The 27,105-nt window shown below is 55.0% G+C and overlaps 10 protein-coding genes across 10 annotated transcripts; 3 read left to right on the top strand and 7 right to left on the bottom strand.

Annotated features, from left to right (window-relative positions):
• Positions 1–2,655: 2,655 nt before the first annotated feature.
• Positions 2,656–4,379, bottom strand: PHYSODRAFT_326417 (hypothetical protein; the record flags this gene model as incomplete). Its single annotated transcript, XM_009522390.1, has 2 exons — positions 2,656–2,823; positions 4,086–4,379. 2 exons carry the CDS (start codon positions 4,377–4,379, stop codon positions 2,656–2,658), a joined length of 462 nt encoding a protein of 153 aa, XP_009520685.1.
• Positions 4,380–4,985: 606 nt separating this feature from the next.
• Positions 4,986–5,708, top strand: PHYSODRAFT_479933 (hypothetical protein; the record flags this gene model as incomplete). Its single annotated transcript, XM_009522389.1, has 3 exons — positions 4,986–5,297; positions 5,376–5,484; positions 5,587–5,708. Coding segments are annotated over 3 exons (543 nt in total), but the record flags the coding sequence as incomplete, so codon positions are not given.
• Positions 5,709–8,824: 3,116 nt separating this feature from the next.
• PHYSODRAFT_478198 (hypothetical protein) lies at positions 8,825–9,004 on the bottom strand (the record flags this gene model as incomplete). Its single annotated transcript, XM_009522388.1, has 1 exon — positions 8,825–9,004. A coding segment is annotated over one exon (180 nt), but the record flags the coding sequence as incomplete, so codon positions are not given.
• Positions 9,005–10,529: 1,525 nt separating this feature from the next.
• Positions 10,530–11,429, bottom strand: PHYSODRAFT_486780 (hypothetical protein; the record flags this gene model as incomplete). Its single annotated transcript, XM_009522387.1, has 4 exons — positions 10,530–10,898; positions 10,956–11,015; positions 11,067–11,166; positions 11,230–11,429. Coding segments are annotated over 4 exons (729 nt in total), but the record flags the coding sequence as incomplete, so codon positions are not given.
• A 1,256-nt stretch (positions 11,430–12,685) lies between these two features.
• On the bottom strand, positions 12,686–13,582 carry PHYSODRAFT_486215 (hypothetical protein; the record flags this gene model as incomplete). Its single annotated transcript, XM_009522386.1, has 3 exons — positions 12,686–12,869; positions 13,004–13,185; positions 13,274–13,582. 3 exons carry the CDS (start codon positions 13,580–13,582, stop codon positions 12,686–12,688), a joined length of 675 nt encoding a protein of 224 aa, XP_009520681.1.
• A 6,613-nt stretch (positions 13,583–20,195) lies between these two features.
• Positions 20,196–21,199, bottom strand: PHYSODRAFT_326413 (hypothetical protein; the record flags this gene model as incomplete). Its single annotated transcript, XM_009522385.1, has 4 exons — positions 20,196–20,259; positions 20,294–20,395; positions 20,427–20,751; positions 20,824–21,199. 4 exons carry the CDS (start codon positions 21,197–21,199, stop codon positions 20,196–20,198), a joined length of 867 nt encoding a protein of 288 aa, XP_009520680.1.
• Positions 21,200–21,934: 735 nt separating this feature from the next.
• PHYSODRAFT_326412 (hypothetical protein) lies at positions 21,935–23,390 on the bottom strand (the record flags this gene model as incomplete). The annotated part of the gene is made up of 3 exons (XM_009522384.1): positions 21,935–22,154; positions 22,948–23,136; positions 23,212–23,390. 3 exons carry the CDS (start codon positions 23,388–23,390, stop codon positions 21,935–21,937), a joined length of 588 nt encoding a protein of 195 aa, XP_009520679.1.
• Positions 23,391–23,992: 602 nt separating this feature from the next.
• On the top strand, positions 23,993–24,538 carry PHYSODRAFT_253509 (hypothetical protein; the record flags this gene model as incomplete). Its single annotated transcript, XM_009522383.1, has 1 exon — positions 23,993–24,538. One exon carries the CDS (start codon positions 23,993–23,995, stop codon positions 24,536–24,538), a length of 546 nt encoding a protein of 181 aa, XP_009520678.1.
• Positions 24,539–24,947: 409 nt separating this feature from the next.
• PHYSODRAFT_311878 (hypothetical protein) lies at positions 24,948–25,637 on the bottom strand (the record flags this gene model as incomplete). The annotated part of the gene is made up of 1 exon (XM_009522382.1): positions 24,948–25,637. One exon carries the CDS (start codon positions 25,635–25,637, stop codon positions 24,948–24,950), a length of 690 nt encoding a protein of 229 aa, XP_009520677.1.
• A 232-nt stretch (positions 25,638–25,869) lies between these two features.
• On the top strand, positions 25,870–26,954 carry PHYSODRAFT_484546 (hypothetical protein; the record flags this gene model as incomplete). Its single annotated transcript, XM_009522381.1, has 6 exons — positions 25,870–25,962; positions 26,033–26,116; positions 26,203–26,322; positions 26,364–26,459; positions 26,533–26,679; positions 26,877–26,954. The coding sequence occupies 6 exons, from the start codon at positions 25,870–25,872 to the stop codon at positions 26,952–26,954; spliced, it is 618 nt and encodes a 205-aa protein (XP_009520676.1).
• Positions 26,955–27,105: the final 151 nt, after the last annotated feature.

Below are 27,105 nucleotides of genomic sequence, written 5' to 3'. Positions count from 1 at the left end.
TGACTTGGATACGGCGCGGCTGTACCCGTGTGACATGGATGGCGACTGTGAGAGAGAAGTGATTTCTCGGGATGAATCCAGCGCCTGACCGCAGATGGGCCCAACTGGCTGGAAGTGTGAATCCTGGGAGTGCACGCCCAGGATTTCAGAGAACACTCAGTCCAGCCGCGGACTTTCCCTTACGATGAGTGCCTAAAGTCTGGTGGAAAGTGTCTCTAGCGAATGTATCCCAGAGTACACCTCATCTTTCTGTGGCTCAGAGTGCCCCAAAGGATCAAATTACCCTGAGAATCAACCCACTACCACCATGATCATGCGCAGGAGGCCGCTAAACCCGCTAAAGGTGTGGCTTTGTGGAGATACACGCGAGCCTGCAATGCAGCAGACTTGTTACCCAGAGTGCCGCACGGAAACCCAGAGTGCCGCACGATGACCCAGAGTTCACCTCCCTGAGTGCAGGTGACCCAGAGTTCCAAAGATGATTCTCTGGGTTTGGACCATAAATCCAGACTCTCTATACTGAACTTAAGTGTCTCCCAAGCCAACACCCAAGAATCCCCACAGTTCCCCCAGATTCCTCAGAATCCCCAGGATTTCAGAAGATGACCCTGAGTGCCACCTGACTTTCAGGGATGCGAGTCAGTTCGAAGTCAGTCTGCAATCAAAGTGATGCGTGACCTTGAAGAACCGTTGTGGATGCACAGACTGGATACTTTCAAGGAGTCGAGAGGGAGTCCTGCACCATACTAAACCAAGTCTAAGGACCCACAATTGGCACTTTCGACGCCGTGCGACAATAGATTCGCAAGCCGATCGCAAGTTTGGACCGCTGAACCCAAGGTATACTCAAGACAAGACATTTGACCCCAAGCATAGTGAGCAGAAGATGTTTGCCCGAAGAAGAGAGAGAGAGAGAAGTAGCTGATAAAAACCAAACAGAGTTCCTTTTTCCCTGTCGTACGCAAGTTACCTTGGAGCTGCCTACCAGAAGAGAGATGCCTGGGGGGCCACGGGACTAACGCGGACATCCACGATGCGGGTTACCATGGGGCGGCTCACCAGAAGAAAGATGCCTGGCGGGACCATGGGACTGATGCTGAAATCCTGAATGTGCGTTACCATGGAATTGCTCACAGGAAGATGTTGCCCTGGGGACCATGGGACGAACGCTGGGAGTCGTGGACGGAAGATGGGTACAAGCTCTCACCACCCTGAAGTTGTTGAAGAATTTGAAGACTGTTGAAGAAAATCCTGGGAAGTGACCTGTTGAGGTCGGCCTGTTGAGGTCTAATAATTGGTATTCTGGCCTGTTGAGGCCTAGTCTGTTGAGATTAATAAAGAGTTCCTTTTACCCTGTACTGCGCAAGTGACTTCGGCCAAGCCTGCCGACGGAAATCCGGAGGACCCGAGACTATGACCGCGGGGCGCTAAGGGCACATCAACGGCGAAGGACAGCCATCTGTGTGGACTCCATCAACTCAAGTTCAGTTAGGTGGTGACCAGCGACGGCCTTGAGCTTCCTGGGGTGATCCATCTATTCCATATCCTAGTTGGGTCACTTGCTATGCTCGTGGTAGCCCATTTCATATTATTCCAGATGGTATTCTGGGGTGCTAGGTAGTCGCCTCCAGGATTTTGTATTGACTGCTTGTGTGAAGGGAAGGTAACTGATAGGGATTGTATTTTCCTCCTTTATTGGAGGTGGTGCGCGTTTGTGTGAGTCTCAGGGGAGCTAGGCCCATGAATTTCAGACTCGAGTGAGCCTAGTGTGTGTGTGACCCACCGTCCAAGGGTCCAAAAGAATAAGTGACGGCTAGTTGTAGTGTTTGTATACTCTGTATTTGTTGGTTTTATCGAGCTAGGAGGGCATTTGGGTAAGGTGTCTTCTGAGTTCCAAGTCCCGGAGTTGACTGAAATCCTGGACCCTGAATTCGTGATATTCTGGGTTTCGGGGGATCTGATTCTCTGAGTTTGCCTTTTGGTGTGGAGGTGCGTTCTGAAGTAGACGTGCGCTCCCGCACTTCTTCGAGGCTACATTTTCAACCGGTGGAGTGCCGTTCCGTCGAAGACAAACGAGCCGACAGGGATTACACAAGGTACCCACGCCAACCAAGGAGTGGGATTCTCAGGGTTTAAAGCTTTGCGGCTACGAATCTATGGGTCTATCTTCTTGCTGTTGACTCTCAAGTCGATTATCTGGGTCTACACCCTGGGGAACAGTCTTGGGCTGCGCTATACGACCCCCCCCCCCCTGGGCGATAAAGGCTTCATCGGCCTCGCCGCAGACTACGCCATAGAACACAAGTAATTTGCATACCCACCCGGTCGCATGAACGTTTGCGTACTGGCCGGAGGGTGTGAAAGTCAAGGAACCCATTGAAATCTCTCCAACGTCTAGGCATACATCGGAATTGAGCCATCGTGACACCCACTAAAACACCAAAGATACGTGCACGTACCTCCCCTACAGACATCGGCTTGCCATAAATTTTCTTGTTGATTGACGCTGTTCAGTTGACATCCGGCGTGAAAGCCTGTTGTATGCAAGCAGGACGGTTAGATATCAAAATGCCACCACAAGTAGGACGTACATGCGCAGTGGGACAGCCTCGTAGATGTAGTTAGGGCCCGAGAGAAGAAAGTCGGAGGAGCGGTCTAAGTCGGTATCTTGATCGCTGAGCTGCCTTGGTTCTCGGAGCGCCCTCGCGCTGTAAGCTCCTGTTGGTTCGTGCGCTCGTCGTCATCGCTGCTGCTGCCGCCCACAGTGCTGCTGCTGTCAGCCGCCTTGTCGTCGGTGTACATACTTGCCTCGGCCATGATCTTCTTGGAGAAGACCCCCCCCCCTCGCACACACTATGTGTACTGTACCACTGAGGAGCGACCGCGACTTTTGACAGGTTGATTTTGACTGTCGCTCAATTCTATGGAATGCCTTTATTTTATTTTATATTAGACCCTTACACTAAAACACATACTCACTGCATCCGCCTGCAAAGGCTGCTGTTGCAGTGAGAGCTTGTTTTGGCAGCACCACTGGGTATTATAGCCCTCATCGTTGACGCCAGCGCCTTAGCCACCGCCATTTTGGTCCTCGGCGATCCGCCTGCTTTTAGGCGCGCTCCGCACTCTGATTCGAGATTACACGATGGACTGCTTGATCGTCCGGCCTCGTCCTGCAGCGTCTTGTGATGGTTGATGCCATCGTTTCGCTTGAACACGCGCTTCTGTTCCTTTATTTAGGGTGCCTCAGGCAAACGTTTGTCCGTGTGTGCTGACGTATGACCGCAGCCCAACCGAGCGGCTCTGAGAGCCGCCCCAGTTGTATCGATAGTCCTTGGGTGACAGCGCGTAGTATTTGCCTGGGTGCTGATGGGCTCGTAGTCGAAGTCTGCCTGCTGCGGCATCGGGCCTGGTGCTGGACCTGCATGCTGTTCGGGTTCACGTGCTATACAAATTTCTATATGAATCTTATCCCTGCAAAATCGGGATAAGAACGGTCGCCGGTGGGTTAATTCTCATGATCTATTTAGCTATGTGGCTAAGTACATCTGAAACAGAATCATCGTTATCAAGTGTGTACATTCTTCTGTGCTGCCATTAAAGGTCTGTCGGCAAGATCGGTAGTATCAGAATTTTTAGTTATGGAAATTTGCCAACCAAATGAATATTCTTCCTCTGAAAGACCTAAGAAATCCAGTAAAACCTGTTGGCAGTTTTGAGGGTTGACAGGTTTTACAATTAAACCTAAAGTAAAACCTAATAGCTAAACCTGTTGTGCCAGCCCTGACGTACAACGATGCAGCGTGTACGACTGCCGAAGACGTTGAGTTGAGTGCCACTGCAGACCAGGCAGACACAAATTGGTGCGCCAACAACACAGGGGGTATCCTTGATTAGGGATGGGCAAATACAATCGTGGCATTGATGGCATTAGTGCAACTATGACATTGATGCCATTGATGCACCGTAAATGCTAAAATGGACAGCAAAACGAGAGGGTTAACTTAACCGAGATGAATGTAAAAATAAACGAAAGCTGACATGGAATTTTACAATGAGCAGCACAGCCTTCCACGGCTGGATACACGCTTCTCGTGCAACTCAGGCACACCGCGCGCGATGTAGTTCATTGGCGCGCCGCGTCGAAGGCGCGATTCCATAGCTGACATCGTGTCGACTGGGCGGTTCGACACGTTCCAGCAAAGACGTGGTTTCTGCTGGAGAAGCGTGGCCGAAGGCGTCCCCGCGAGCGCTCCAGCTCCTCTTTTCCCAATCGGCTTCCCAGCTACCAGTGCCCCACCATCACTTACCCTTCGGCCTCGCACCGAGTCACCGGCACCACCCAGCTCCAGCTTCTCGCTGCTCTTCGCCAGCTCCATCGCTCCGCTTCACCACTTCGTCGCTGCACCAGTCTTACCGCCCCATCAGCACCATGCCACGCAGACACCCCGCCTGGGACGAGTTCACCGTCGTGGTGGGGGGCACGTATCCGGATGCGACCTGCCGGTACTGCTCCGTCACGCTTCACAAGTGCCAGCCAAGCCGCAACATGCTCCGATACCTGTCATCGTGCGCGCAGCTGTCGGACGCTGAGCGAACGAAGTGAAGTCTCTACGGAGAACCCGCTATGAAGCCCAAGGGCAAGCGTCAAAAGCGGAAGAAGCCGGCCAACCCTTGGTCTCCCGCTGCGACACAAGCATCGGTCGTGACTGAGATATCGCTGTCTCAGTCGCAGGCGACCACGCCATTTCCCAGCGGCGTCAGCAACGCCGACAAGGACCGCTTCCAAAGATTGCTAGGGGCTTCTACGCTGCTGGCTTGCCGTTTCTCACCATCGATGTGCCTCGTATGCGCCGGACGCTCACGGTCCTGCAGCCGGACATGGAGAAGTACTTGCCGAATGGGTAAGCAGTTGCAGGGCGCCTCCTCACGCAAGAGTATGATCGCGAGAAAGCAGCCGCCTGCATGACAACCCAACGTTCGGCTTGATTTCGGACGGATGGACGAGCGTTTATAAAGAGAAGGTGATCAACTATGTCGTAGTGTCGCCGTTGATGCGGCCCCTTCTTTGGTGTACGACGATTTGTGGTGAAGATGAGCAAACGGCTGAGTACGTGGCGAGCGAGATCAGTGAGGTGATCGACGAGATCAACAAAGCCGCCGGTGAAGACGTTGTGGTGTCTGTGACGACCGACAACGCACCCATGATGCAGAAGGCGTGGGAAATCCTGGAGGCAACTCGTCCAATTTTCTGCAACGGCTGCAGTAGCCATGCACTTAACCTCATACTGGAGGAGGTGCTGTCGATCCTATTGATGGCATCCGCGTTGTCTCGGTCCGTCACCTTGGCGAAGTTCATCATGAACCGCCTGCAGCTTCTCGCACGATTCCGAAGGCTACAAAAAGAAGGTGATGAAGAACATCGACGAGCGCTGCGTATGCCTGTGCCTACGAGGTGGTACTCAAGCTTCGAGTTCATTAAGAGTGTGCTGGACAACTGACGGGCAATTGGCAAATTATTTCGTCAGTCGAAGTTTATCAAGCGGGGGGTTGGACGCCGGCGCGCTGTTCTCGCCGAAGTTCAAGCCATCGTGGCTGACAAGGGCTTCTGGAAGCGGATCAAGCTGGTTCAAACCCTCCTTGAGCCGATTGTTGAGGCCGTCGCTATGCTCGAGCACGACATATGCTGCATATCGATGGTGTATTAGCAGTTCAGCCAGCAGCAACGAAGCTCCGTGCACAGAGTGCATCTACGGCGTCTCCATGGCCGTCCAGACTAAGGTTTTTGACATCCATCCAGGACAATAGAGTTTTGTGCACACAGACACGATGGCATCTCGTTTTTGCTGGATCAAACGAAATCCACTTTGGACTTCGTCGGCAACGATTTGACCAAGATTGTGAAGTCCATCAAGCAACTGGCCGAAAGGATTGGGCTCGTGGAGACGGCAGCTGAAAGCAGCAAATTGCTACTGAGGTTGATGAGTTCTATCTGAAGAAGAGTCGCTGGTCCGCCGAGACGAGGGAGGAGGAAGGACAGATCTCTCCGAAAGCGTGGTGGGAGAACAAGGTTGGCAGGGCGCCCCGTTAGCTGCACGGATTTTCGCAGTTCCAACGTCATCGGCTGCTAGCGAGCGTTCGTGGAGTATCCACGACTTCATACACACCAAGCGGCGGAACCGCTTAAATGCGAGGCGTGTGGAAACGCTCGTGTTCATCTACTGCAATGCTGGCAGCAAGGATGCCAAGGCCAACATATTCTACAAGCTAAGAAACGAGAGCGAGGATGAGGACGAGGACGATGGCGAGGCGGACGTCGACGGAGTGGATCAGGACAGCGAGGGCGCCAGCGCCAGTAGCGCTAGCAGTGTCGGCAGCAACAGAGCGATCGAAGATTTCTTGCTATCATACGATGGTAGCGAGGAACAGAAGCAGGAGGGTTAACTTTATCAATACTCTATTTTTGGAGTGACTCGTTTTGGTAATAATGCACTGCATTGATGGCATTGATGAACTCTGTGCACTGCATGTATGCCATAATGCATGCATTTGCCCATCCCTAACCTTGTTAAGTTTACGGCGGCGGCTTCACTCCTCTGTACCTGCAGTCGACCGCCACCTTCGAGAAGGACGACGATGCCACGTAATAGCTGAAAGCGCGAATTGAGTCTTCGGCAACTTGGATCGTTGAAGGCGAATTGAAGACCGATGTATTTGATTAAGGGAAGGAATGCAGTGCGCTGCTGGTGGACCTACGAACGCAGGGGAAAGTAAGGAGGAGTTACTGCGTAGAAACGACAGCGAAGTCTGGCGTCCGAGGAATGGTGAACCTGCCGATACCGTCGTGCTCGTCCGTTGGGAACGGATGATAGATCCGTTACAGACCCTCCGTCAGACGAGCTGTTGTCCTCGGGGACGGCAAGCTCGAACGATATTCGCGAATAAGACCACCAACTTGATTAAGATTGGAGAGCGGTTCCCAAGAGCGATACTGCTGGACACGCTGGCGGCGGCGATACCCAGTAATGAATCGTACGAGCAAGCCTTCGCCTCCGTCGGCAACTATGACGCGAGGAACTCGGTTTACACGGTGTGAGTCGTCCCCTTGACGTAGGGCGTCAAAAGGAAACGTGGATTTCAGGGAAAAGTCGCAAACCCGGTGGGAGCGTGAGGCGGTATCGTGAGGGGCCTGCCACGGACTCCACTGTGTAAGGTCCGAGGAATCGGGATGCCAGCTTTTGTCGGCCTGTAGTGCCGACGTGCGACAGATCGAGGTTCTGGCTGTCAAGTAGGACCTTGCACCAACCGCGAAGCTCCGATACAGTCGATTGCGATCAAAGGCGGTACTCATACGCTGCTGAGCTCTTGCCATTGCGTCCTGGGGCTCGAGTAGTAGCGAGTGCTGGTGGTCGACGATTGTGACCCAGCAGAAAGCACATTCTGCTGGAGACCAGTGAGGTCGATCACGGATCGGGGCTGATACTCTAGGTCAGCTTCGAACGGGACATGCTGATCGACGCATGTGGGTGCGAGTTGTAAGCAATTTCGCGAAGTGCATGTGGTGACCCTGTCCGTCTGGTGAGGCCCGATGCAATGTCGCGATAGGGGCGGTAATCGAGAATAATGCCTTCTTGTCAATACTGATTGCCAACGTAAAAATTCCAAAACAAACTTGTTCGTCACCTCCGACTGACCGTCCGTGGCTGGCTGGCTGGAAGGATGGGCTGAGTCGAAACTGGGTATCCTGGCGCTGAATGATGCCGGACCACAGCGTTGAAGCATCACGATCGCTGGCAATCGTGCGCGGGAGACCATGTAGCTTTTGGTAGGACGAGCAAAACGGTTGAGCGATCTCTTTGGCCTTTGTGTCCGTGCAGGTTGGAAGAAAATGCGCGCGCTTCGTCAGTCTGTCCACGATGACGAGGATCGAGTCGAAGTGAGTGTGCTGAGTCTCTGGTAGCTGAATGAAAATTTCATTCTGATGTCGCACCACCCTTTATCTGGAATATCCAAAGTGTGCAAATGCCCAGGTCGCTTACCGCGAGGTAGCTTGTTCCGCTGACACCGCTCGCAGGATGCGATGTAGGTTTGAATGTCGACAAACGTGCGCGGCCTGAAGAATTTCGCCGTCATCAGTAGTCGAATCTTGTGCCGTCCTGGGTACCCGCGGGTCACCTCATCGTGCTCTTCGAAGAGGAGCTGATTTCGAAGTTCCTTATCTACCAGAATACACAGACGCCGCGGAGCCGTCGCACAAAAGGCCGTCTTCTAGGGAGAATTTTGAGAGCTAACGCGAATCTTGTGGGGTGCCTTCGCTCAATAGACGAAGGATCGGAGCGAAGTACGAATCCTCCGGATTACTACATCGACATCGAGTTGGTAAACTCGATCGCGTGAGGCGCTGATACAATAGCGCGTTGGGTTTACCATCTGGTTCCGACATGGTTAAGGCCTCGAGTATTGTTTGGAGGCTGAATGCACGCGCCGTTTCGTCCGACCAGAGTGCGTTCCTTGAAATAGTGTCTGCGTTGGTGGAGCCAGCGACCCAGCGGAATCGCGGCTGGAATAATGAGAGATCCTGTAAGCAGCGAGCGAGCCTCTGTGAACACGTTTGGTGCGTGAGCAGGCTTTCGATCGTCTTGTGGTTCGTATGAATGAAAAATGGGTTGTCGAGCGGGTACACCTTCCATAAGCGCATGGCGTGCAATGCCGCCAGCAGCTCCTTCTCGCGAGTCGGGTAGATAACTTTGGCCATGGACAATATGCGACCACCGCACGCGATAATTTTCTCGGATCCATCTTCTGCTAGATGGAACAGGTAGCCACCAATGGCAACATCGCTGGCATCCATATTAACATGAATTGGCGGGGAAAAGTCAGGATTTGATAGAATAGTTGGCAAGGGAATCCTGGGCTTCAGCTCGTTGAACGCCCTATCGTGTTCTTCCTCAAATGTCACGGGATCTCGGCGACTCTTTCCTTTAGTAAGCTCGATGAGGAGCATACTCCGCTCTACGAACTTGGGGCAGAAGTGGAGCACGTACACGTACGTCCCTAGGCAATACTGAAGCTCTTGCTTTGTCTGAGGTCTGGGCCAGTTGAGAATCAGCTCTGTCTTGGCGGGATCCATTCGAACGCCGTCACGGCCAATGCGATCGCCGAGACAGAGAATTTCATCAGCGCAAAAATGCAGACTTGGACAGCTCGATGAAGAGCTGCTGCTCCTTGCACAGCTCGAACAGCTGATCTAAGACTGCAAGATGATCGTCGATAGAATCGCTGGGCGTAAAGACGGAAATGTCGTCAAAATACGCTCGCCAGAAGCCCGGCTGGTCGGCGAAAATGTGCTGCACCAAACGGTTGAATACGGTGGACTGCTAGATACGCCCATCGGTGTAACTAGGGACTCGTACAGTCCGTCGGGCGTAGGAAAGGCTGTAAACCGAATTGAGTCCTCGCGCAGCCGGGTCGATAGAATCCCCCGAGTAGGTCCATAGCGGACAACACGCGACCCTGAGCCATGGCCCAATAAATATTGTCCTTGCGCGGGATATGATTGGCGGGGACGCGCATCTTTGCATTGATTCCTCTGAATTCGTGCACTATTTGCCACTCGCCGATGTCTTTCTGGGCGCAAATGCTCCTCGATGTTGTTCTTTCCAGCAGCTCCTTCACGAATTTGGCTAGTTCTCGCTCTTCAATGCGAGCATGACGGAAGGGAGCTCGGGCCGAAGGTGCTGCGTCAGGCTTCAAGACGATGTCGTGCTGGATTTCTCGTTCAGGCGGGAGCTCGTTAGGAAGCGAAGTTGGGAACACGTCGTCGAACTCGTTCAAGAGCACGACGACGTCCCGTGGCGTTGGTTTTGGTAATACGCCTGATTCCAGCACTAGCCGAAAGATCTCCATATACTCGTGGTTAGCGAGACGTTCTCGGAACGACTGCAGCGGGACCTCCACTGGTGCGAGTAGCTTCTAGCTGCGACAGATCACAGGATGTATGTGCTCGTCCGAGCCGATCGGTCAATCCTTGTCCTCGTCCTCATCAGGAGGTGGCGGTGGTTCTTGGCGGTCCGCATGCCACGTCAATGTTCGCGTGGGTCAGTCAATGTTCGGATTGTTGGCTTCGAGCCAGGGGCGGCCAAGGATCCCGTCATAATTAAACTGTAGCCTCCAAAACACGAAAGGCACAGTCACGACCGAACTGCTGCATGTCACCTCCAGGTCGGTGATAGCTACATTCTGCTGATGTGCACGGCCATCGAATCCGCGCGCCACGAGGTTCGTAGTCTGCATTTCGGCAGTGTCAAAACCGCGCCCCAACAACACGCAATGTGACACACCCGAGTCCACCAGCATGGAGCATTCTTGGCCCATAATCGTCACCTTCACCAGGAAAGGAGTCGCCGACGTCACCGCTCTGGGTGTGACCGACATTTCGGTCATCGACATTTCCACCATCTCGATGATGGTAGTGTCCATGTGGACAGTAGGAGATTCAGGACTCACCACACGCTCGACGGATACTCCATTTACATCCGCCGAGCTGAGTCGTTTCCCTGATGCTGTTGTCCACGAGCGGGTTTGCGATGAGGACACTGGCCGATGCGATGGCCACTGCCTTTGCAGTAGAAGCACAGATTTTGACGCCTGTACTGCTCCTTGCTTATCGAGCGAGTGTAAACCGCGGAGACATCCATCGGAGTTGGCCCATCCGTAGCTGCACGATGCGCATTCCCGTGGTTCCTTGAGTTGCTGGAGGCTCGATTGCGCTCCGACGAGTGGAAATGAGTGCGCTCAAATGCTTGAGCAGCCGATATGGCTTTAGCCAGCGTACGGTAGCGCAGATACATCACCTCTTTGCGGATCTCCGACTTCAGGCCGTCGCAAAATCGGTCGACCTGGTCCATAGCACTCATGTTCCGTATTTGAGCCATGAGTCGACGAAAATCACGCACATATTCTTCGACAGAACTGCGCTGGCGGCAAGCCTTCAGCTCTGCACGCAGACGAAACTCCTGGTCAGGAGGCACGAACTCACGGCGCAGAGCGTTGGCGAAGGAGTCCACGTCGTTGAAGCGGATGTGGTCGATCGCGACTTGGGCATGGTACCAGGATGCAGCTCCCTCCCTCAGGTTGGCAGCGAGGATGGCGATCACGCGCTGCTGGCTGGAGGCAGCCGTGTAGTCAATGCACTTGCCCTCCATGAATAGCTTCGCTCGGAAAATGAACTCGTCCACCGACTCGGTCGGTTTCCCGTAGAAGGTCGGCATGGTAACGCCTTCCAGTCGGTACTCTCGAGGTGGTTGAGGAACAGCCACGTGTTGCTGCAGCTGCTGCTGGTAGGCGTGCAGCTGAGCCTGGAAATCTTGGTACATCTGAGCGTTCTGCTGGCTCAGCCCCACAGCAAACGATCGATCGCTTGGACGAAATGGTCGAACGGGTTCGGGGCAGTGCCTCCGGCGGTTGGTTGGTCAGCGCGCTCCTCCATCGTAGAGGCGACGGCAGCAGTAGACAGCGATCACTTGGAGCTTGCCAATGAAGAGCGCGGTCGGAAAGCAGCGAGTGGTTCCCGAAGCTTGTGCGTAGAGAATCGACCCGGAGAAGAAGCAGATGTGTCGTACCCTCACCCACAACGAAGAAGTGCTACCAATTGGAGTGAACCACTTGTACTTGACTGAGCAAAAGACAGAATGCCATTGAATTGAGGTTAGCGAGTAGCAACAAGTACCGGTAGCTAGCTCTGAGGGGCGTCTCCAGGGGGAGACGCTGCTAATGCAACACGAAAGCCAGGTTGAAGCCTGGTACAAGCAGAGATGCACCGAGCACGAAGTAGTGACTTGGAGCGGAGTTGAACGGAGACTGGTCCACGTCTCTGGAACAGAGTGACACATTTGGAGGCGAGCTTCGATTGGCACTGCATCGACACGGGAACTGCGGACGAGATCGATGTCGAGACGGGCGCTTTAGACCATTACAGAGAGCACCTGTCGCTGAGCGTAATGGAGTAGTACCCCATATTCATGTCGAGAGACGTCACGAACACGAACCGCTCGAGTCCTTGGAGAAGTTCGGTGATCTTGGGGATCGGGAACGAATGGCGAATGATCATGGAGCTCAGCCGGCGGAAGTCAGTTAGAAAACGCGCGGTCTTGTCCTTCTTGGGGATAATGAATGCGGGCGCAGCCCACGGACTACTGGAGTCCCGAACGATGACACCGAGCGCTTCCAAGCGTGCGACCTCCTTCCTCACTGCTTCGAGATACGCGTGGGGAATGCCGAAGGGAGGGTTGATATCCAGGCTTCAGCTCGAAGTTGTAGCGCTCCCCAGGCATCGTGCCTTCGTTCAGATCGTCGAACAGCTGCAGTAGTTCTCGGAGGACTTGCTGCTGCTTCTCGTCGAGATGACTGGGAATGCACAGGTCCAGGTCGACCTTGGCATACTTCGCGTCCAGGATGCGCACCATTCTCGTCTCGGCGGCGTGCACACTGGAATCCCGTAGCTGTACTTCTCCGCGGTCAAGTTAACACGCGTCCGCATCGGAACATCGAGGCCGTCCCACGCGATGGTACGCTGTTCAAAGTCGAACTTCAGCTTGAGAGCGAAAATAAGGTCACGGCCAATGATGCAATCGTAGCCGCGTGACTCGGCTCCTTTGGCTGTGACGAAGAACGCGTGATTGACGACTCAGTTTGAAATCAGGGAACTTGAATCGCATTGGAGCAGTTCCAACAGTCTCGAAGCGGCCCCCTTAGTCAGCCACTTTGTCGTGTAGCGCGTAAGCGTGCGCAGATCAGGCAGAAGCTCATACGAGCAGAGAGAGCGCGATGACCCGAAGCTAGCCAAGGCTCTCACCAATCGAGTCTTGCCGCTTGGAAGCGGGATGGACACTAGCAGTTCCGTGGTGACTTGGTCGTCTGAGCTGGCAGTGCCTTGGGCGTAGGAGCCGGCGTGGCTGGTTGGTCCTCCATCGGATGATGCTTGTGCGACATGTTGCCGGCGGACTCCTCGATGTTGTAGCACGTCTCCGTCACTTCCACGTCCATGAAGTGCGCCTTCTCCTTAATCTTGTTCTTGGCGCGGCAATCCCTGGTGTCGTGGCTGCGAGACTTGTGAAACTCGCACCACTTACGCGGAGCGTCGCCTTGCTTCTTGCTACGCTTTTGCTCTGCACTGTTACCGCCATTCTTTGGCTGCTGCGTGTTGTTCTTGTTGAACTTGCCTTGGCGATGTGGTCGCTGCTGGCCTTCGGCCTCTTCTAACTGGCGGAAGTACGACCAACTCCTCCAGCGTCTCATAGTCTTGACCTCTCTCTTCGTACTTCTTCTGCCACACCGCCGGCATGTTCGACCCGACAATCTCGCGCAATTCGTGATTGGTCAGGCGGTTGTTCGGTGGTGGCAGGAACTGCATCAACTCGTTGATCTGGTGCAAGCGCGCGACGTACTCCTCCACCGACATGTTGGACGGCTTGCGGGTCTTCCAGAGATACTGACGCACCTTGCTAGCAGGTCGCTTGGGGAAATACGTTGCGGTCATGCGTCGGAGCGCTTCATCTAAGTGCTCGACGTCCTCCATGTCCATGATCGTCGAGTTCATTGACTCGAAGCGGACCAGGGCAGAGCCTCCTAGGAGGATGCGAATGTTCTGGTACAGCTCGGTTGCTTCTTGCCAGCCTTTCAGCAGGCGAATGTACTCGAACTGCTTTCGCCAAGTAAGCCACCCCTCGCCGTTGCCATAGTCGAAGTGCCGGATGCTCAGGGTCACGAAGTCACTGGGGTCTTGCGTGTTGGTTCGAACGCGGTAGGTGACGAAGTGTTCGTTCTGGTTGTCGTCGATGGGCTTGACGGTGGTTTTGAGCGGCAACAACGACATGGTGTTGCTGGAGCGGACGGGTTGAGCTCAATATGCTGTATACTTCACTTGGAACGTTGGAGACTGATTGATTTAGAGTAGTTAGAGTTCCTACGACGGCAAGAGTAGCTCATCATAAGCTAGCATCTCAAATATCAAATCAGTTGACTGTGTAGAGTACACTGTCGACTCTGCTTATGTAACAGGGTTACACGCACAAGTGGCACCAGTCACTTGTAACTCTAACAGACACGACGTCTGTTAGAGGTTCGAAAGACTTTCTCGACCTTGGTGTAGACACACCAAAGGCTACATACATTTACAACCACCACGACGGGTGGTCCATAGACTTAGGATTCCTATTGGCTGGAGAGCAGTATCTCTTAGCCAATGAGCGACATGCATAGCATTGGAATTCTGCCAACCAGCCGTTGGCAGATTCCTATCTTAGAATATTACATTTAGAGGAAGTCAGAAACATAAAACAAAAATAGCAGTTCTCATTTTAACCCAAAAACATTATTTGGATCGTTTATTTAGATTAATCTATACTCGGAGGCCCGAGTATAATTAACTCTAATTTAAACTAGACTACGCTTCCTCACATACACGCGCACACGTGTAAGCTAAAGTAGTGGGCCAAAGTAGGCCCATTACACCTGGTAGCACTTTGTAGTCCGTCCAACGACCGACTACCTGAGTTCGTACGTCACCGCACGAACGCGGAGCTGAGAACCTTCCCATGGATACGGAGGTGTCCATGGAAAGCTCCATTACGCCTGCAACTCACGTTGCACGCGCTGACTGTCCCCACCTGTCGGACCCAGAGTGGGAAGCTCTCCAACGACTGTCAACAGTCATTGGTGAGGCGGCTGTAGCTACAATGCTGCGTACGCTAACGCCGACAGAGCAACATGGTGTTGCTCTGGGATTCATAATGAGGGAGCAGCGAGATGCTGCTTCGTCTACCACGGTGTCGTCGGGGACGACACCGCGCGCGCAATCGCTGAAGCTCAGTGTGAGCAATTACGTTGAAAGAGAGGGCGAGCCTCTCCTCCGTTGGCTTGTCGAACTCGACACTGCCATTGCGGCTCGACGCATCGTCGACCCGTTGTCGAAGGTCGCGTTCGCCATGTCATGTCTTGGCGGACGTGCAAGAAGTTGGGCGTATGGACGCCGACTCTCGGATCCTACGTGCTTTAGCACGTACGAGGGTTTCAAGGAAGAGCTCAGACAAGCGTTTGAGCCCCGGCAAAACGAGTTGCGGTCGAGGGCGGAGTTCTTCGACCTGCAGCAGGGCAATCATGATGTCCATGCTTACGCTCAGAGAGCACGGTACTTGGTCTCGAACATCGTGACCAATCCGATCGACGAGGCGACCAAGGTCGTCACGTTCATGAAGGGACCGAGAGATGGGCCTGTGAAGACCTATCTCTTCCGTGAGTACCCGAGTACACTCGAAGCTGCAATTACTCTTGCAATGCAGGAGGAGTTTAACCTGCGGCAGGCTAAGCTGCATGCACATGTGCCGAGGCCACCACCACGCCCGGTAGTGAGGACGGGAGGTCCACAACCCATGGACCTCTCGAGTGCTGCAACTGCTGGACCCCAGCAGTCGCAAGGAAACAATGTGCGATGCTACCGATGCGGTAGAATCGGTCACTTTGCTCGGGAGTGCACGGACCCCGTGCACCAGCAGGGTGGCTATCGCGGCGGTGCCGGGCACCGTCGCAACCAAACAAAAAACGCTGGACGCCAGTAGGCCCTACTGGTAATGCAGTTCCGCGTGTCGACCTTGGACACGCGACACTGAGAACTGCAGCCCCCAGTGAGGTTCATCATCACTGAAAAGACCAAGATGACAAGCCTGACTTTGTCATCCTGAATGTGAACTCGATGAGAGCAAGCGGCTCTCTCCGTGCTTTGGTAGATTCTGGCGCGTCGAAGAACTTTGTTCGACTGCGAAGTCTATCAAGGCTTGACTTCGAGGATTTAAAGATACCTCGAAGTATGTTGGAAGTACGACTGGCAACGGGTGCCGCCGTGAAGACCGAGAAGCGCATGGTACGCGTGCGCTTCACGTATGAAGATCAAGAGTTTGTCGAGACCTTTATCGTCCTGGATCTGGACGATAAGTTTGACATTGTATTGGGCATGCCGTGGCTTGCACGGCATGATCCGGTCATCGATTGGGAGAAGCGCACTCTCGTGCGCTTCGGTCGCGACAGCGGAACAGTGAGTGATGGCCCTGTTGCCGCTACGCAGGTGCGCGCGACTCCCCACTCGAGGCAGCGTCTAATGCCGCTGTCCCGGAGCGCCCTGGGCGCGCGCGAGCACGCGCGCAAGAGCAGCAAGCGTCGGCGTCGCCGCCGACGGCTGAAGGAGAAAATGTGTTGATCTCGGAGATCGACACCCGCTTTTCAGTGAATCAGGAAGAGTCTCCGACCTCAAGGGGCACGGATGACGCAGACGATTCACACGCCTCAGCCGTGGAGGCTGACGCGAATCTCATTGGATCAGGTCTGGCCAATAATAAGAGCCAAGGTGACGTAACGCCGTCGACTCCGGGAGTCGATGGCTTGGGTGAATTTGATTCGTCGGCTCGGGGAGCCGACGCACCCTCCATAATGGGGGTCTCTGCCAATGGTTGGCGTCGAGGTGAAGATGGCGTGTCGGCTCTGGGAGCCGACGCTGCAGGCGGTGCGGACGCTTGCAAACGTCCCGCACCGGAAAAACTTGCATGCTGTCGTGCAGCCGGGCTGCACGAAGCGCCGGGCGACCAAGCCGGGCTTGAAGTCGCTCGCCCGCGGGATGTACCCGCCGGCGGTATACAAGAAGAACACCCGTCCACGGCTGGGCCTGGACGAGATCAAGAACCAAGCGGAGCCGGGCTCCGCAAAACAAGGAGACGGCGCATGCGAAGATCGCTGCGCAAGTCTCGGCCTGGGGACGAGACACTACAAGAAATGTCTGCCGGGCAGACGGAGGCTGAAAAGCCGGACGTCGAGACGTTGAACGTCTTGACACGTACCTGTGCCGGGTTCCGGTACAGGGAGATGACCCTCGCTAACCCTCCGACGCAAGCGTCGGAGTTGACTTCGCTTCCAGTCATGAGCTGGAAGCGCTTCGCGCGTGACTTGCACGATGGACGCATCGAGCAAATATGCATTCTCTCGGACGCCGAGAGAACGAAGAGCGAGAATGAAACACTGAGGCAGTTCTTCATGGAGACCACCACTGAGAGCGAGGACACTCTCAGTGCGAAGACGAAGAAGGAGCGCTTTGAAGAGCAGAGCTGGGACTCGCTGAAGTCGAGTCCCTTCTACGAGATTCTACGGGAGCACGCGGACGTGCTTCCGGAAGAGATCCCTGCGGAGCTTCCGCAGGACAAGGGCATCCAGCACGAGATTGATCTCGTGCCGGGCACGAAGTACTGTGTCACGCGGCAGTGGCCACTGCCGCGGGAGCAGGTCAAAATGATCGACGCCTTCTTCGAAAGTCGTCGCAAAGCTGGACAAGTGCGGGAATCGAGGTCCCCGCACAGTGCTCCGACGTTCTGTGTCAAGAAGCCACAGGGCGGTTGGCGCATCGTTCATGCGTACAACAAGCTGAACGATGCAACGATACCGGCGCAGACGCCGATACCTCGAAAAGATGTCATCATCGATTCGATGGCCAGCAGCACTATCTAGTGCTCTTGATCTGCGCGATGGGTTCTATCAGATCCTCATGCGTGAGAGCGATATCCCTCTCACGGCTGTGAGCACGCCGAGCGGCATGCTCTGGGAGTGGCTAGTGATGCCGCAGGGTCTGAAGAACGCCCCTGCGACCTTCAACAGGTGCGTGACGCACTTGTTGCGCTCGGTGCGCGACTTCGCACCGAGCTACTTCGACGATGTGTTCGTCCACAGCCGGGCTGCGGACGGGATGAGCGATGTTGAGATGCACCAGGTGCATCTCCGGAAGCTGCTTGCGCTCATGCGCAAGCACAAGCTCTATGCGAACCTGAAGAAGTGCATCTTCGGGGCGAGCGAGATACCTGTCTCGTTGGGAAGAACGGTGTCCGCCCTGACCCTGAGATGGTCAGAGTGATCAATGAGTGGCCGACGCCGTCGAACGTCAAGGAACTGTGGCAGTTCCTTGGCTTGGCCACGTACTTGTGTAAGTACGTGAAGGACTACGCGGGCATGATACGCCCGCTGTCCCAGCTCCTGAAGAAGGACGCCGAGTGGGTTTGGGCTGCTGAGTGTCATCAGGCCTTCGATGCAGTCAAGCGGGGCTTGACTGAGGCGCCGATCTTGGCGGTGGCCGACCAAGATCGCCCATTCCACGTTGTGTGTGACGCATCCGACTTCGCAATCGGATGTGCGTTAATGCAGCACGATCACGAGGGCCGTGATCGTGTCGTCTACTACCAATCGCAAGCCAGCTGAGCGCAACTACCCGGTACATGACAAGGAGCTCCTTGCCATGAAGTACGCACTAGCGAAGTTCCGAGTGTATCTACTCGGAAGCAAACCGTTCGTGGTCTATACGCACCACGCGTCGCTGCGGACGGCTGTGAAGTCGCCGCACATCTCGCAACGGATGGCGAGATGGCTCTCATTCTTCGCAGAGTATAACTTCCGGATTGAGTACAAACCCGGAAGACTCAATGTGGTGGCCGACGCGCTCTCGCGTCGACCTGACTACGCCACGACTGATGCCAACGTCAATGCCATTGACGCCATGCGATCGAGCACCCCAACGTCGTCACTGTTGGACGACGTGAAGGTCGCGTACGCGCACGACGCGGACGCGAAGCTCTTGCTGGCCTACGGCTCAGTGCCTTCTGACAAAGCTCGTCAGAAGTTGCCGAAGCATCTTCGTGCTCGTGCACACCGTTATCGCGTGCACGACGGGTTATTACTCTACAGTGCAGTCGACGACAACGCGGACCGCGTTGTCGTGCCAATGACCATGACCTGCGACTCAGGATCATGTATGATTATCACGATGCACCGACTGCGGGGCATCCGGGCCGTGAGAAGACATACCTTCTTCTCACGCGAGACTTCTACTGGGCACACCAGTACAAATGGGTGCGCAAGTACGTCCGTGCTTGCGAGGTTTGTCAACGTGTAAAGCCTGCGCCCTTCGCGCAGGCTCCCTTGCAGTCACTACCAACTCCACGGGAGTGTTGGCAGTCCATGTCTTTGGACTTCGTGTTCGGTCTTCCCCCGGGCAGCCAGGGGAACACGGGCGTTGTGGTCTTTGTTGACTGCTTCAGCAAGATGGTACATCTTGCTGCGGTACCCGCTGAAGTGACTGCGAAACAGACGGCGCGTCTGTTCGTTGACATGGTGTTCAAACACCATGGCATGCCGATCGACATTGTGTCGGATCGAGACCCGCGCTTCACTGCACACCTTTGGCAAGAAGTGTTTACACTTCTTGGGAGTCAACTTTCGATGTCGACTGCGGATCATCCGCAGACGGACGGGCAGACCGAGCGCGTGAACCGCGTGCTCGTAGACGTGCTTAAGAGCTACGCTCACTCGTTCCAACACTGGAGCGAGTGTCTGCCGATGGCGGAGTTCGCCATCAACAACTCGGTGCATGCCTCGACCGGGCATACACCGTTCTACGTGAATGCCTTCAGGCACCCACGCCTCCCGAGTCTACTCGGGATGGTGGCTCCTTCCTTAAGTGGGGGAGGATCTACGACTGCAACGCAGCAGGCGCAGAATGCCGCTGACACTTGCACAGTGTCAGCCGCGACTACGCGCAAGAAGAAGAAGAAGCATGCGTCTGTGCAGGGTACAGACGCCGACAAGAGCAAGAAGAAGAAGAATAACGGGTCTGTGCAGGGCACAGACACCGCGAAGACGAACGCAGAGGCCGCGCTGGGCCAAGCGTGCGACGCGACCTCCCACGTCGACAGAGATGTCCGACGCGGTCTGCGAGGCCTGAGCGACTTGAGCCCTCAGGATCGCCACCTCCTGCTTCAGAGCGGCGAACTCCCGGCTCTGATGCTGTTCCACAGCAGCGACCCGCTCCTCGAGCGTCGGGCCAAGGTCACCCCCAGGTTGACCATACCCGGGGCGTGTTCCCACCACCGCCGCCTCCGATCCGCGACGCCCGCGGCTCAACACGCTGGATTGTTGAGCGTATTGTGAACCATAGTATCCCGAAAACGAACCGGCAGCCGGTTCGTTATCGTATTCGTTGGAGAGGGTTTCCGCCCCACCAAGATACATGGGAGCCACGGGACGTCCTGCTGCAGGACGTTCCGGAAATGGCGAGGGCGTACGAAGCTCACCACGCACTGCCGACGCGAAGGTAGTGCGAGCGCTGTGGTCACCTACAGCGCCCGAGGTTCCACGATCGTCGCGTTCCTCACGTGCCAAGAACTTGGCACGGAGATCCTTGAGACTCGCAGGTACACGAATCGTCGTGTACCCGTTTAGGTCGCGGTCGCTCAAGCGCGCCGCACCCGGAAGCCACAACGTGCACTGTTGGCCTTCGGGCACAGCGCATGGAATACCAGCGTCCACAGAAGATCTGTGCAGAACATCTGTGGAGCTGCTCCAACCTCCCGCGCGTCGAGAATGTCTCGAAGCGTTCACGGGCGTGCTTAACCCGCTCACGGTAAGCAGCCGGCTTCTTGTTGAAGTTCTCAACAAAAGCATTCCAACTTTGACAAAGTGCCTGCCACTCAGGCACTTTGCTGCGAGAAGAGGTCTTCTTGCTGGAGAAGTATCGGAGCTCGTGAAAGAGTCCGATATAGTAATCGCGCCTTTGATTCGTTAACGGATCAAAGTGCTGCTCCTCCGCCACAGCATCATCGTGGATCCCGCTGCATACGTACAGCGGAATTTCATTTGGAGGCACGGTGTTGCCCACACGGTCTGCGATCTCTGACGCAGACGGCATCCACGGATCGCGCGCTGCTCAGGCAGCGCGCGGAGAACTTGAAGACGCCACCTCACGCGGGAAGCTTAAAGCCCCAGCAGCAGAGAGCGGAGTGTCACTCTCGCCGCGCGAACGCTTCGAGCTCGAAGCGTCCGAGTCGTCTCCTTCACGAGGGCGTCTCGACCCGGCATGCGGGCCGAGAATATCGCTGTCGATAGACTCCTTGCGCTTGCTAGAAGAGGCTTCGCCCTCTTCCATCTCCACGTCGTCGTCCTCGTAGTCAACGGCGTCGTTGACTACAGAGGAACCTTCGAGAACAATCTCCGGCTGGGTTGTCCCCGCCGCAGCCTTTGCAGCGAGCGCATCGCGCTTTGCCTGCTGACGCTCATGGTACTGAGCAACAGAGAGGTTACCCTCTGTTGCGACGGTGGTCTTCTTCTGCGGCGAGCTCATTGCGGAATGAGCTCGAGTTTTCTTTCTCCCGACGTGAAGAATTGACGAATGGTCAATTTCCCGATTGACGTGCCGTGACTCGGCGCGTTTAACCTTGAGGGGATGGTGTAACAGGGTTGCACGCACAAGTGGCTACAGTCACTTGTAACTCTAACAGACACGACGTCTGTTAGAGGTTCGAAAGACTTTCTCGACCTTGGTGTAGACACACCAAAGGCTACATACATTTACGACCACCACGGCGGGTGGTCCATAGAGACTTAGGATTCCTATTGGCTGAGAGCAGCATCTCTTAGCCAATGAGCGACATGCATAGCATTGGAATTCTGCCAACCAGCCGTTGGCAGATTCCTATCTTAGAATATTACATTTAGAGGAAGTCAGAAACATAAAACAAAAATAGCAGTTCTCATTTTAACCTAAAAACATTATTTGGATCGTTTATTTAGATTAATCTATACTCGGAGGCCCGAGTATAATTAACTCTAATTTAAACTAGGCTACACTTCCTCACATACACGCGCACACGTGTAAGCTAAAGTAGTGGACCAAAGTAGGCCCATTACAGCTTACCTCACGGTATTCTCGAAGCCTCTAGGCCATTTTGGGATACGGCAGTATCTGGGGCGTCGCCTCCATGCGCGACCTCCACGAAGGTACGCCGCAGTACAGCCGCACGGAGTCACTCAGCGCCTCGAAGCGACTGAGCATCCACTCGTCGCGCCCGCCTCCTCCTTATGCTCGCGCGGTCACGTCCAGCTCGCCCGCTGGAGCGCCCCCTGCCGGCACTGCGCTCTGCGCGTCCTTCCTTGCGATCACGCTGAAGCTATAGCCACCGCCGATCGCCGCTTCTGTGTCGCTGTGGTGGGGCACAACAGCATCTACGTCCACGGCGCACCGTGACCTGTCCTCTTCCTCGCGCTCCAGTGCTCCGCCCTGCGCCTGCCATCCGTCCCTGCGTCGTGCTTAAAACTGAACCGAGATATTGTGAGTTCTACTCAAAATTTCCTCGGGCGATTGAATCAATCGCCCGAGGCCATACAAACTCCCACATGACTTGCTTAGCACCAGGCTTGCATTTCACCCGCATGAGTAGCTATATCATCGATTCATGCGATGTCGAGCACTAACTTTCACACAATCATTATTAGGAACTAGGGCTCAGCGCGCCGCTGCGCTGGCGCTTCGCTAGGGTTATTAGGGGTTTAGGCAATGGTTGGGCGCCCCCGTTCCGCTTGCGGAGCTCGCTGCAACTCGGCTCCGAGCTCGGGCCCTCGAGTTCGTACCTAGTGAATTTTCGGCCAATGAAAATTTTGTCACGTTCTGGTCGGAAACTGCAAGAGAAGGGGTATTGCAATGTATTGACCCTTTATCCTGGGAGGACAGCTAGAAGAGCTGTATGGACAGCCTCACAGACATTAATTCGTCCAAGAAAGTTGCTCGTACCACAGAAAACTTTCCGACGACATCAGCCTTGTGACACACCATCCATACGTAAATGAGAACGGAAACTCGAGACAACACAGATTGCATGCTGCGACTGCATTGCTGTCTATCTTTTGCTTGCTGTCTTTGCTACAAATATGCTACGCCAGCTCCAACTACAGACGTTCCTACTTCCTACTACAGCTTCCACTTCCTATTTCCTACTTCCGACAGCTTACTAGCATTATAGTTTCAATCACAGCAGCTTCAGACGCATATTTCCTCTTTCAGCTTCTTCTTCTTCCAGCTTCAGGCACTACCACCAGAGCAGCTTCACGAACAGCGCTTCTTCTTCTTTGGACCGCCAGTGGCATCTGGCGCCTTCTGCGATTCGTTTCCCCCGTGGCCATGCGCCACGCAGCTCATAGTCGTCGGGGGAGTTGTGAATACGCGCAGTCTGCAACTCCCATCCAGCAGGAATAGCAGGGTCAAGCGCCACTTTAGTTGCCGAACTGATCCCAATGGCAACGTCGTCGTAAGTGTTGACTTTCAACGGCTAGAACGTGGAGCAGCGTCTCCATATTCACATTCCGCGCGTTTTGCTGCCAAAGGTGCACTTCATCTGTGTCTCTTCGATATCTTCGAGAGTGACCTCACGTTTGAGAAGCTCGCGCCCGCTGCGCTCCATCGCGACTTCCTCAATCACGCGTATGACGCGTGGGTAGATCTCCCTCGAGCACTTCGGTACGGCGTGCTGCACCGCCATTGGTCTAGGTTTGGTTGCTTAACTAACGGTATATGCGATGTGTTTCGATAGGCACGGACTACACTTTCGAGTTCACGTGGCTTCATGGCAACGACGTCGACTTGATCGATCTTGGTTGGGGGTCTCGTAGTAGCCAAACTACATCGAGTCCAGTAGGATTCACGATTTTTAAACTTAGGATAACTTGAATTTCATTTGGCTCAACGTCGTGGGCGAATTGCAAATGAAGGCTTTCCATAACGTCAGATTTTATTTATTTGTTCGACCCAACATCTACGCAGTCAAGTGGTTAATGAGTTTGGCGAGAACGGCGACTGGAAGAAAAGGAATGAGTACAATAATTCATTATCTCCCATTACTCCACCTTTGTCCTCCCAGCCTCAAGCAACGCCCCTTGTTGTAAAACAACAATAAGGTATTGCCACAGGGCAACCCCTAATCAATATTTATTGGGAGAGCGTGTCCCAAGGTGAAGTCAACAGCCCTGTCGTACGGTGACGATGCCTGCACGAACCCCGCCCAGTTCGTTGTTTCCGACGAGTTTTCGTGCTCTGCATCGCACTGCAACCGAGGGTCGCTACCTAAAGGCTTTAGGCTAAAGCATGACTGCTCAGAGGATCACTGAAGCTGCAGCTGCAATGTTCGGCGATGCTCCGTACGTGGTCGTCGAGATTTATAAAGACGGCGAGTGCTCGCCTCTTAGCGGCGTGCAAGCGTTTTCGTCGGACCAGGAATGCCACGTCGCCATTGATGGCACAAGATTCACGTCGACCTTAGCTGATACTGGAGACGGTGATGTCGTTCTCTACACGGATGACAAGTGCGGGGCGACGGGTGATGACAAGACCACCATGGCGCTAAGCCCGAAGATGCTCGGCGATAGGAACCCCTGCACTGACAGCGCCAAGTATTACTCCTTCAACGGCCCGCCCCCACCTCCCAAATCTACCCCCGCCTCCACGACGCCCTCATCCACACCTTCCACGACGACGAGGACCCCAACGACTCCAAGCTCCACGCCATCTTCAACTACGGAGGCGCCTACCACCACGAGCACAGGATCTGGAACTTCGGATGCGGCATCACTCTTCCCGACATTGACAGCTTCGCTTGGACTGCTCGCGGCAGCCTTTGGACTTCTCCTTTAAGCCACCACTGGTGGCGTGTAGCGCGTGGCGATGACGTGCTCGATTGAAGAGCCAACCAGATCGTCGGCCACGAAGCTCCACCGCCCTTCCAGTTTCCTAACACTCTTTTTATCCCATCTGCAGCAGCGGTGACCGACCATCCGACGCCGCTGCATATATTCACAGCCCGATCCAGTGGACTCACAACTTGTTGTAGAGTTCGCCCCGAGCTTTCATAGCATAACCACAACAAAAATGAATTCCGTTTATCAGCACTCTTCCCTCTTTGAAACATATCCATCCTAGACCACCCTAGAACACCCCGCTGCAATTCCTGCACATTCCATGCATGCATGTATATAACTTAAAGTACCAACCTCGCCGCCGATTCCTATCTACCAGAACCATTTCCTTCGCCTCCCCACTCCCGTCACACCGTCGGCGGGTTCTGCACGGACGTGGACACGCTCAGTCCCATCGGCGGCAGCGAGAATGTGACGGCCTTCTCCCTCAGCTTCTTGCTCACTCTGTTGCCCACCTTCTTCACCGCCTGCGCCCGCCCAAAGAGCGCCTTGGGCACCGCCACAGCAGCTGCGGCCGCCACCGTGGCTCTCTGCTGTTGCTTCTTCATCCTCTGGCGGTCTCCGTCGTGCCTGGGCGTCGAGGCCTCGGGCACGGAGCTCTGCAGCACCATGGTCAGCGCCTTGTACTGCGTCTCGAAGAAGACCTCGAGCTCGTCGGGCGCGAGCCCCAGCGCCTTGTGCTGCGGCTCGCCCCAGTAGTTGCGCTGCCAGGCGTGGATGGCGTTGCCCCAGGCCTTGCGCTCGCCCCACGTGGGCGCGCTCATGACGAGCAGCGTGGGCGTCCCGTAGACGAGGATGCGGCCGTCGCGGATGCGCGAGCGCTGCAGCCGCACCGAGAAGCTGTAGGGGCAGTCGCGGCCGTCGGCGTCCGGAATGCCGCGCACCTTGAGCCGCGAGCGGGAGAGCGCCACCTCGCGCACCATGACGCCGCGGTCCCTGCGCGTGTAGAACTGCAGCTTGCCTTCGCCCAGCACGCAGTAGTAGATGTGGCTTCGGCGGCCCTCGTCGTGCAGCAGCAGGAAGCCCTCCTTGGACATGGCTGAGGACCGGCTAATACAGACTCGACTCTACTTACTGACTCTGGTTCGACCTTGGCTTGATGCGGTTTCGGGATGGGTTCGAGTTGCAAGTGTATACTGGGCGCAAGTCGCGAGTGGTGTGGTGGTTGACTAGACTTTACTATGCCGCATCTCAGTGCTCGCCGCTGCCCAATCAGCGACGAGTACGAGTGGAGGATAGATAGATGGGGATCCGCTCTAGATAGAAAGCATGACGTCGCCAATGCTGCTGCTCTTCTTGTTGCTGCTCGTCGGCGCGCTCCAGGGGACGGCGCGCGCGCTGTATTTCAACGTGCTGGAGGATGTGAGCGGCGTCTGCCTGTGGGTGTACTGTAGAGAGAGGGACTAGGCTGACGGCTGCTTGTTTGTTGCAGGGCCATCGCTGCTTCCTGGTGGATGTGCCGGCCCAGACGGCGATCCGAGCCGAGTACGAGTCGCCCGACACGACGGACGTCATGGTGAGGGAGCGAGCGGTGGATGCCGGAGGAGGAGGAGACAGATATCTTTGTGCTGACTGTGGAGGTGTTGGGTTTGAGGAGTGCAGAAGACGGTGGTGGAGTTCTACGCACCCGACCCGAGCAAGGGCGAGGACGAACACACGCTCGTGAAGAGCGAGACGACCAGCCAGAAGGTGAAATACCGAGTGCTGGAGGGGGGATGCAGGGTGGTGGCTGACTGAAGAGTGGATGGTTGCTGGTGATGCAGGGGTCGATCTCGCTCACGGCGCAACAGAACGGGGTGCACTGGGTCTGCGTCAGTCTCGACTCGTCCAACTACGCGCTGCCTGGTGATGCGTCGATGGTGAGGCTGCGTCGTGTGGTGTTTTGGTGGTGGTGAAAAGGTTTGAACTTGTATATCTTGCTGCTGCTGCTAGCGCTTCGCATTGAAGCTGAAGATGGGTACGAGCCTCGAGGAGTACCAGAATTTGGCCAAGAAGAGCCAGATGGACGACCTTCACCTGGATATCATGAAGTTGAGAGACCGCGTGAGCGCGATCCAGCGCCACCAGGACTATGCTAAGGTACGTTGCTGAGTATGGTCGAGCTGATAGTCGCGTGCCTTATTGCTTTGGGGTGCATCTGCAGGAGAAGAGTTTGACACTTCAGTCAGCGATCGAGAGCAGTAACCAGCGAGCAACTTGGGTATCGCTGCTGCAGGTAAGCTGCGCATATTTGATAGCAATTTTCAATGCTGGAAACTGAGTTGGGTGTACATTAGATTGCTATCTTGCTGGTATCGGGCTTCTACCAAGCAAAACACCTTCAAGCATACTTTCACCAGAAGAAGTTAGTGTAGAGCTTGATGGTGGCGGACGGGAGACTATTACAGTCGGTACAACCAAATACATAGTCGTAAAAGTACTTACTAGGTTCTTGGGACGTGCTTTCCGTAGCCTACATTCTAGACTACGGAAAACACTTCGCAAGTAGACTCTACATGCGGTGAA

This window comes from Phytophthora sojae, assembly GCF_000149755.1.
Source record: "Phytophthora sojae unplaced genomic scaffold PHYSOscaffold_2, whole genome shotgun sequence".
NCBI lineage: Eukaryota > Oomycota > Peronosporomycetes > Peronosporales > Peronosporaceae > Phytophthora > Phytophthora sojae.
Note: the sequence above shows the minus strand (reverse complement) of the source record. Positions and strands in the feature narration are given on the sequence as shown.